Source organism: Neodiprion fabricii, chromosome 7, assembly GCF_021155785.1.
Source record: "Neodiprion fabricii isolate iyNeoFabr1 chromosome 7, iyNeoFabr1.1, whole genome shotgun sequence".
NCBI lineage: Eukaryota > Metazoa > Arthropoda > Insecta > Hymenoptera > Diprionidae > Neodiprion > Neodiprion fabricii.
The window spans coordinates 16,755,334-16,765,594 of NC_060245.1; the positions used below are offsets into that span (position 1 = coordinate 16,755,334).

Genomic DNA, 10,261 nt, shown 5'->3' on the forward strand with positions numbered 1-10,261 from the left:
AACCCGTTCCGTTCGACTGTTTATTTAATGTAGAAGGAAAACGGGTGAATTTGCTCGATCGGTAAGTGTGGGAGTACTACATAACCTTAACAAACCCTTACATATTTTGTCCGCACCTTATAACCTCCTCCCATTTTTATTGTAAGTACTCGGGCGCTGCTGTCAGCACTCACTCTACCTTTAAAACTGTGAACTACTTCTTCTTTACCCTTTGAATCAAGCCTAATATGCTGTTGTAAAATCTGTGTAGTAAAACAGAACGATATGTCGACACAGATAAGTCAGGTACTCATTTAAACGTCGCAAAAGTAGATGTAAAGAGCAGAGAGGGATGAAATTAAGTGGTCAGCCTAGTCTCCTTCTTGCAGTGTGTATATATAGGATTGGAGAGTATAGTAGTCTTAATGTTGTTGTCGGACGATATGACATGCCATTGAGTAGGTTATACTTGTTCCTACTCACGGTATTGAAAGGAATTCTTTTCAATTTAGCGGCTATAGGAAAAAAACATGTGTTTGCATTAAAAACAACCCAGAAAAACAGTTTTTCCGCGATACTTTCCATCACCGTGAAAAGGGAAGACTCTGCTGGTCTGTTCGACACACTTTCGCGATGATCTCGAAAACGGTAAGAAGAAAAATCTAATACTGACAGGACTTGGCAGCTAATGTTAAAGTATTAGAAGAAAGATCAGAAAAAAAATTCTGCAAAACAAAAGTTAGAATTTTTGTTTAACATGTTCTGTCTTTCAGATCTCAGATTCTCTTCACACACTCTTACAGCTACCTTGCACCATCATTTAGATGTAAAATCCTGCGGGTTTCAGATTTTTTCATCGAGCCTTTTCCGAGATCATCGTGGAGGATTTTCGAACAGACCTCCGAACCGGTATTTTTCTAGGAACCTCTTTTTCGGATTCTAGAGTTTCGAAACCGTAAAGATTCGTTATAATTAGAAAAAGTGATTTTTAACCGAGACCAAAATCTTCCTTCTACCACCAAGATGATGAAAAGTAAAAAATTGATTAGCTCTTGATGAGTGAAGAGGACACTCTTAAACTTTGTAGAAATTAAAATATTAAGATTATTAAAATGATTCCTGTCAGAGCGGATTCCTACTACAGATGCATTTAGGCAAAACTTTGGCTATAAAAGGGGAGAAATATGCCGGCATCAATATCCGGGAAACTTACTTCAGGTATGAATGTGAGATTATTTTTATTTGACATTCTAGAAGAATTTGCAGAAATTTTTATTTGGCAGTTCTCAGATAGCGCGATCCCGATGAATCACGAAATCAATCTACATTTAGGAAAGAAGATCATCAAATTACAAATTTTATGTATACACTATGCATAGGCATGGATGTCCTAAAGAGACTTTGCATAAGTCGCATAACATGTAGATTTTTTTATTGTGTACAGATTTAGTTTCATAATGTGGAACAAATACAAGGAATGAAATTTTTTGCTTTCGATCTTAAAAACCACTGACGGTGGAAAATAATGGGCCAGAATAGCGTTTCAGGTTTTTCCGAGCGTAATTTTCATAGTGAATATAATTTCACCGTGAGACTCGAATTTTTTGAGATAACTTGATATTTTAGGTGCGAGGACAATTTATCGAAAAAATATTGTAATAAACTTATTATAATAAAATATTTACTATGCGATATATTTACAGATACCACACACTTTTTTCTCAGTATGGGCTCAACGGCACCTCGGGGGCCTTTCAGCCGATCATATCATGCTGTCAGAGCCGGTGGACAAGTCAGTTTTAATAAATTGAACAAACGCTCGAGTAACTCGAGCGCATTGGTCACGTAATCACGTAAGCTGGAACCCCTGGTTAAAATTAAGTATAAAATCGGTTGGAAAAAACAAATAACCACACGAATTCGGAGATAGAAAGAATCGAATGACACTTTGCTAATTGGTATGAAGAAATCTAAAAGCATCCTTAAGGTGAGAATTTCTATCGTACGTTCAATTTTATATATATAGTATATATAGTGTAAATATTCATTTACGTTGTGTTCTCGAAATTTTTATTTTCAGCCGATACTTTATACTTTGTAACTGCATTAACTGTTTTAAATCTAGTGTCCCAAAATGACACAAGCATTTGAGAGTGATTCATGCAAAATAGAACTACCAAGCAAAAGTAAATGCTTCATGTTATATTTTTCGTTCTTTACAAAATATACGTACTCTCATTTCATTATTTTCAAAATCTGGAATACTATAAAATTTATTGAATTAGAAGTTCGCATAGTTCGTTTCGCCTGTGACTTATTGTTAGTATACTCGTATTTGCAGATATTTGTGAAGGTGAAGTTTCTATTTTATGCATCCTGCTATCAGTGACGTATAATGTCAAGAAAAATAACTCATTTTTCGTTGAAATGATCTAATCGTACTATAACTACAGAATTTATTCAGTCGTACACACAATATTCTTGGTTCAATTATACCGGTAAAAATTTAAGCGATATCTGTCACAATTAATGACATGTCGCTATCAGACCTGAGAATCATAACAAGAGACAGACTTGTCTCATTATAGAGTACAACTGCCACACGGTCGACTCACATTTGACTTATATTGCCGGCTGAAATTAAAATTAACTAACCGGAGACCAATGAAAATGGCCATATTTCAGGCCTATATACAATAGTTGACTACGTGTCAACGATGTGTTCGTGAATTTCCGCTATATTGTTAATTTACAGTCGATAGGGTGAATTGTATACTAAAAATAAGTCGATTGTAAATTGACTTGTCAGCATGAAAAAATGGTTGAGCAAAACTTTGAAATTTCGATAATGGCCAAACTTTTTTAATCTTGCTATATTCGCAACGGCGAGTTCTATATACGATATTCAATGTATGTTTTGGCGTTGCCTTGATGTTAATGTTTTGTTGGCCCAGCTTTGACTTTCGGTTTATTGACAGTCGTTACCACATCTCAGGCGAATAATCGTCGATTTTCTGCCAACCCTGAGTCAAACTTTCCAACTTTCGATATTATGCAGGCTTTAATTAGTCAAATGATAGTCGACATTTCGACAAGCGTCCTACCCGGGTGCTTATGTTTTGATTCGACAGTGTACAAAAATCGATATGAACTATGAAAATGCGTTTTTCGTATCGCGGTTCAATCATATTACAATGCTGATTTAATGTTATGAGTTAATTGTTTAATTTAATTAAAGATGAAATACACAAAATGCGAAATATTTGGAAGTGAAAATATATTATATGATATTTTCAAGACGTTTGACGGTTTTTTTTTTTGTGTTTTTGTGACTCTGCGATGTCCGTGAATTACTGCAAACGGGATAGTAAGAAAATTATTGGTATAAATTGGATCAAATTTTAGATTTCCGATATACTTTTATCACTACTCTTGTGCAACGATGTGGACTTATGTGCTTATGCATTTATTTTATCTTCAAATGATACGAAAGTTTCAGTTTATTGATACCACTATCTGTATATTTATTCAACTAATCTTACTTAAAATAATTCGCAGAACTCAAATATCACGATAACGAAACAGAAATTTCCAAGTTGTTAATTTCTGAGTTCGTTTATTGTCACGTGAAACGTGTTGTATGACCCACATTGTCCCATGCCTGGCAACTGAATGAGGTAAAACGAGACTATTAACAATATAGTATGTTGACGAATTGCACACCCTCGAAATCTGACTGTTTTTTCCATTTAGAGGAAGTGCAATTTGTCGAGAATACCTGGTATGATGATGTGAATTTTTGCTCATATAGTAACACTAATTCCCACTAAAATCTTGCAGTTACAGATTTTTTTGAACATTATTACTCTTACAATAACATATATGCTACAAATGTGTCCGAAACACGTGTATTTAAAATGGGGAAATCCCCCCTCTTACACGCACGGGTTATAGTTCAGATAAGAATGATAAAAAATTTCAGGATTGTCTTTGAATCATTTAAAGTTGATTCGGGGGGGGGTCAGTTTAGGAAAAATTGAATGGAAACTGAACACTTAGATGAGAATGCCTCAAATTATGTGATTCCATATAGATTCAATTATGTCACGGATAGTTTTTTTTTACGCTTGTCAGGTTGACCAACTCACAATCAGTTGCGGCCAGACGCTAACTTTTTGTCGTTTGATTTGTTGTTCAAGTTTGAGGTTAGGTCGTTTCATGGTCGCCTTTCCTCGTTCTACGGCTTTCCAGGGTGCCAACTCACGAACTAAATTGTGACGCCTGATTGCCTATTTGTGGGCGGCGTGGTGGCTTGTTTCCACATTTAGACCCGGTACAAAGTAAAGTAGTGATCGCGATAAATGGTTGCAACTGTTTCATTGTGTTAAATTCCAAAACACTGACAAATTTTTGAGAAATTACAGTATTTTTCATGAGTTGCTGCAGTTGGTACGAGCTAATGCCCGTTTTGCCCCAGTTATGAATTTCGCCCACTTCGCCACCCGCCCTTAATCTCGATTCTCTGTAAATTATACATTCATTGTAATGCGTGATTCGATATAAAATTTTGATCTTAGCATATTCGAAGGATGTAGGACCTCCATCAAATACGGCTCATCGTATTTTATAATTTTTTCTTTTTTTGTAAACAATGAAATGTTTTCAAACTTTGAGCTGTCATACGGCTCATATCTGCTTATTGGTTGGTTGAGAAAAGCTTGGACAATTCACTGGAAATTGAGTATTTACATCTATTTTTTATGTGAATTGAGGTTATAGTATGCTGGTACAGCTTTGTCAGATATTTTTTGTATTTTATCATCAATTTGACGAACTCTCCTTAGCCAACCTTCATGCACAATAATAAACCCTATCATTTGCCAAAGTCAGATGCCATTGTATGATTTAGAAACAGTAAGAATTGTAAGACAGTATTTGCCATATTTAATGGAAGTCAGACGTCCCCGTAACATGATAAAAATGATAATGCAAACCAGCAGCTTCGTTTCATACCAAGTGTCTCTCATCTACCTGGTTTTTTTTGAACAAGAAATACGGAGATCAAAGAAACCATGAAGTTACCGGTCCCAGGAACATTACGAGCAGCATTTGCACCGACATGTACATTGAACTTGATCTTCGGAATCGATGTTCTCTACTATCCCAAGGACAAACCCCGACCATTGTTATCAGTTATTTGGGCCCTACTGACTCTAATGATGGACGTGGTACTGCTGAAGATGGCAAATTTCCCAGAGTTGAAGGTGTTCATGGGGTCCACAATCGCAGCAACGAACTATCGCCTGAACGCTTACATCCACACTATTTTTATCGCCGTCTCTATGTTTACGTCGCAGTTTAAGTCACAGGTCACGATAATTATCTCCTTACATCGTGCATGCAGAGAAGAAATTCTTACTCATACAAATCGGGCACATGAAAACAAATTTGAACTCACTGGTTATGAGAGAAATTAAAGACAACAGAGTCAGGGCGGCTAGGTGGTCTAGTGGAGTAAGTCTCCGGGAAAGCATCGCTAGATTCCAGGTTCGATTCCTGGCTCCGTCGTTAATTTTTCAAAATTCACCAGTTGTTCAAATTTACATTTTCTCCACGATAATTATCATCTGAATACAAATTAGATATTTTTCAATCATTTTTACCTGTAATGGCAGAATGCCCGAGCTTCACGTGATCTTATTCTTCTGCTTTCTTTAATGTTTCTTCTTGAAACGTGTAATATAAAATCCCGTTGTTTTCCAGGCTACCAGAAACACCTTTCGCAAGATAATCTCTATCAACGCTAAGCTGAAGACACTGGGAATATCGTATGATTACGAATCAGTGTACAAAACTCAAATCATTGAGCTGGTAATTGGTTTCACCTACATGACCATCCTTCAAATTGTCGATTTTCTCTTCGTCGGTCTCGATTACCCCAACGAGTCTGCCCGCACTAGTTTCCTGTTGGGTACACATCATCATATGTTCTTCACTTTCATATTTGACTTCACCTACAATACCAGCATCAGGTGAAAATCGAATACACAACAACAGAAATTCTTAGGATATTTAAAAAATAGTGATACCTACCATTCCATCAATTTTTATACAATTTTCGTGATCTTAAAGATTTTCATTTGTGCCTTTTGTACCCTGGTTAACTGACACTGTGCAGGGGGCGGCTCTCTAAATTTTTTTAATTTTATGATATTGCGATAACCATACCGCTTGTTTGTAAAAACTTTGTTGCATGTAAGAACGCACAAAAAAAAAAAAAAAGAAAACGGCCAAGAATTAGCTACAAAATTCTGGTGTTCAATTGGTTACACAATGCAAATCCCTATTCATTGGGCTTTGACCGAGAAAACTTAATTTCACAGTTGATGTTGCAATAGTTAAGAACTATTTGTTCGCGACAAACGAATCAAATCAGAGAACCGTATGTCATGCATATGCCTATATAACCCTAATAAGCTCAGGTAAAATGAAGATGCCGTCGAACCTGCAAGATGATTATGAGTAAATTGTTCAGTAAATGTATTGGCCTGTCAAGTTGATTCGAAATTTTAAGTAAAATCGTTGCCAAGTATATATTTGACGTAATAGCAACAATCCGATCGTGTATGAAGACTACTTTTCCCGCACAGATACTTTTGCAACAGATTTCGGCGCTTGAATTCACTTCTTGTGGAATTGGAATTACAAAGAAAGAGCAGAATGCAACCCAGCCAAGAATCGGTCAGTTCATTTTCGCGCCGTAACTCCTTGGTTTCCAACGAAATTCAAGGAAGTGCAGTATCGAACAGACTCATGGATAACCAGCGGCTACTCCATATCGCCAAAGTAGTAAGGTATTCGCATCCTTTTTTAAAGCACTATGTTGACGAGAGGTTGAAGAAAATCAATTTTATTCCCGACTCAACCATAATGTTACGTTTTTGACCTGAAAAGCAGGACGGAAGTAGCATATTATTCCCTCTTAATACATTTGCGGGAAATATGAGATCCTTGATAGTACATTATGTAGCAAGGGAATAAAGTCGACTTTGATTCATGCGTCACATATAAGACTTTATTTACCACTCAACTCTGGCCGAAATATTTATTTGAAGATTGGGACTTTTAAATTGGCCTCATATTTCCCGCTAATTATGATCTCATATTTCCCGCAAATGCGTTCTAGGGAAAAATATGCCACTTTTGTCCCTGTTGGCGACGCATACCAATACATAGACAGTAAACAACAGCTATAACTAGTGGTTTATAACCTATAATCTATAATTTCCTAATCGGCCATTGCCACAGACGATTATTGCCCCATATGATTATCAAGTTATAATCCAATGCTTAACGCGATCTCAACCTGAGAATGTGTAAAAAATTAAGAAGTGTACTCAATATCAATAGCGCTACAGTTTGGACGAGCATTACTTGAAACCATATGTAATAACAGAGAGGTATGGTAGGGCGAGGGGGTGAACGACCGCTATAGATCAGCTAGAGATTAGTAAAGGCACAGAATGTATTATAATACTGTGATGTGTGTGTGAATGAATCCAAGTACGCTAATCTCACGCACACAACAGCGAGTGGCCAACAAGACAATTCAGTCTAAAGTTCTCAAAATCCCCGCGAGAGCAAGCGAGAGGATAATACGCACAAGAATTCAAAACCAGATCAGTATTAGTCGAAACTCGGAAGAGAAAACACGTGAGACTTGTTGACAGTAGCTCGTTATGTGTGCGAGAGTGATACAGTGAAGTGTGTGAACATGGCGCTATCAACTCGACGAATCGAGGCTCATAATGATCGATTTGATTATTAAATGACGTAGGATCGTGTTTCTAATGTACTTGTGATCGAGTAATTCGATGCGAGAGCAGAACTGGGTAGAGCCGGTTGGGGACTCTCGCGCTGGCCTTCCCGGGGCCTCATGGTTGAGGTTTAGACCCGGGGTGGTTGACACGTTGGGAAACCAACGTGGTTATTACAGTCCGCGGATCATGAATACGCGAAAATAAATAACAAATCACACGAAATTGGTGTAGCCGCGTGGCTGGCCTTGCCGGGGTAGCTAAGCTAACACGGGGTGGTTTCCTGGTCGTGACGAGACCCGTGTTGAACGGATAACCGTTAGAAAGTTACCCAAGTTGACACAAGCGTTAAATAATTACTGATTGATTGAATGTAAAGCCTTTCCAATAAACCCTGAAGTACAGTTTCATATCTGGTCGCCATATTATTAATCGTTAAATCGACCCCGAACCCACTATTATTGTTTTGAGTCTATCGAGAAGGGTGACTGTGAGACCTATAGCTAGTGCAGAAAGAAATTTGGGTACTTGTAGTACCCGGCTGTGAGGTCTGTCACTAACAGTCCCGCTTTTGAGGTAAAACAAGTTCACTGTATGGTTGAGCCGGGAATAAACACTTTTAACACAGGAATGAAAATCGATTATTCCCTCGGGCGATAATCTTCGACTTTATTCCTTTGTTACGTAATGTACTATTACACTTAATATGGACGATAAACAGACAAATTTTTACTTTATACGATTATAATACGAATTTGGTACTTAGCACGCTTGGATAAACACTTTACATGAGGCATTGAATGAGGGTGAGCAAAGATTCAAAGAACATTTGTTGCCAAGGCTGTGGCTAAAAAAGGCTTCAGCGTGCTGTCAACTACCTGGAAATTTTTAAATAGCTTGGCGAACAATATATGGTCGATTATTGACTGTGCACAAACGGAATTTACCCAATTGTCTAGTGGAGAGCACAAATCTGCTGAGAGAAATTTTCCATGAGGTGAAACTTTGAGGATAATTTGATCCCAATAATGCGAACAGATCGAATCCTTTTTACCGCATACCCAAAAACAAATCGCATCGGTATCCAGACTTTTCTCACTGGAACTGACACAAGAGCGTTTTTCGTTCAACGATCATGCAATTTCCTGAAACATGTGACATGACGAAGCTTTACTGTGAATCGTATTCAATATGAGAAAGAATGACAGGGAAAACCCATCATAATGCAAAATATTTGAAGACAACACCGACTCCGTTATTAAAACTTTGACTACTTGTTGTGTTTGCAGAAAATTACACGGAGATCTCTGCACAACGGCGATGGAACTGAGCCGAATTTTCGGTTTTCAGGTTTTCATTTCAATCGCTTTGTCCTTCGGTGTATCAATAGCAATTTTATACACAGGTTACACTCTCGCTGCGGACTCACCGTCGAGTTCGATGCTCGACGACGTGATGCTAAAGATTACAGCTGTACTGTGGATTGGATTTTATATTATGAAAATTACTTGGCTTGTAATTGGTTGTACAGCTACAACTCGCGAGGTACTTGAGCCGTTTTCATGAAAGCTATTAAAAATAGAAAACATTTGTTAGTTTAAATTCTGACTAATTCAAGTTCCACAATGTGACGAGCGAAATCACGTTTCAGGCAAAAAAAACTGGGGAATTGATCAAGAACATTCTGGAATCAGCTGCAATATACAATAAAGATATTCGTGATGAGGTATCCGCGCTCTTCCAGTGTTTTGAAATAATGGACAACGTCAAGTTTGAACCATTTTACATATTTATTTGACAAATTATTTGGGCATATCTCAAAACTATTAAACAAATTTCATACAAAATTTTCTTCATGCTACAGATCTACGTTCTAACTCTTCAGCTGATGCAAAATCCTCTATGTTTTACTGCCCAGGGATTTTTCACCTTAGATTATACGCTGCTTTCTAAGGTTAGCTAGCGATAAATGATGATAATACGCACGTGAAGGTTCGATTAAATAATTCTTTACATAGATCCAATTCTATGTTTTCAGATGATTGGATCTGTGGCAACTTTTCTCATCCTCATGATACAGATGCGAAGTATTTACGAGCTGAATAACGTTCGAGTCAATTCAACCCACTCCATGTTGTTAGCAGCGAATCGTACGGCTTGAAAGAGACGCGCCGAGTTTCGAAAACATAATTTGTAGATGACGTAGGTATAGTTACTATTGATACAGCCGTTTGTTTCCACCAGGAAGAATTGCAAGTTCACTTTTTTTCAAATTCAATATTGGATTGGATGAGAGTAAATTTAAAGCGATTTTGCATATTGTTGTAAAGTAGGATTTGTTTCATCATATTATTATACAATAGACATTATTTGCGCACAAAGCGTGTAACACATATGAGTACATTATTATAAAATAGTTTTAATTGGCGATACACATTTATTTACATAATTAATAAATTAAACTT

The 10,261-nt window shown here is 37.1% G+C and overlaps 2 protein-coding genes across 2 annotated transcripts in view; both read left to right on the forward strand.

The window, feature by feature from the left end:
• The window catches only part of LOC124186069, a 102,450-nt gene that overhangs the window by 21,108 nt on the left and 71,081 nt on the right, over positions 1-10,261 (forward strand). The window lies entirely within an intron of this gene.
• LOC124186071 lies at positions 1,001-9,970 on the forward strand. The gene is made up of 9 exons (XM_046577436.1): positions 1,001-1,197; positions 1,683-1,966; positions 5,030-5,348; positions 5,743-6,011; positions 6,630-6,833; positions 9,086-9,341; positions 9,448-9,522; positions 9,661-9,750; positions 9,835-9,970. The coding sequence occupies exons 3-9, from the start codon at positions 5,052-5,054 to the stop codon at positions 9,955-9,957; spliced, it is 1,314 nt and encodes a 437-aa protein (XP_046433392.1). The 5' UTR covers positions 1,001-1,197; positions 1,683-1,966; positions 5,030-5,051; the 3' UTR covers positions 9,958-9,970.

Excerpts from the sequence above, each read along its gene's own strand:
- LOC124186071 (XM_046577436.1), top strand. The coding sequence starts at position 5,052 with ATGAAGTTACCGGTCCCAGGAACATTACGAGCAGCATTTGCACCGACA. Across the intron at positions 5,349-5,742 it reads CGTCGCAGTTTAAGTCACAG|GCTACCAGAAACACCTTTCG; the intron begins GTCACGATAATT and ends GTTGTTTTCCAG. Across the intron at positions 9,751-9,834 it reads ATTATACGCTGCTTTCTAAG|ATGATTGGATCTGTGGCAAC; the intron begins GTTAGCTAGCGA and ends CTATGTTTTCAG.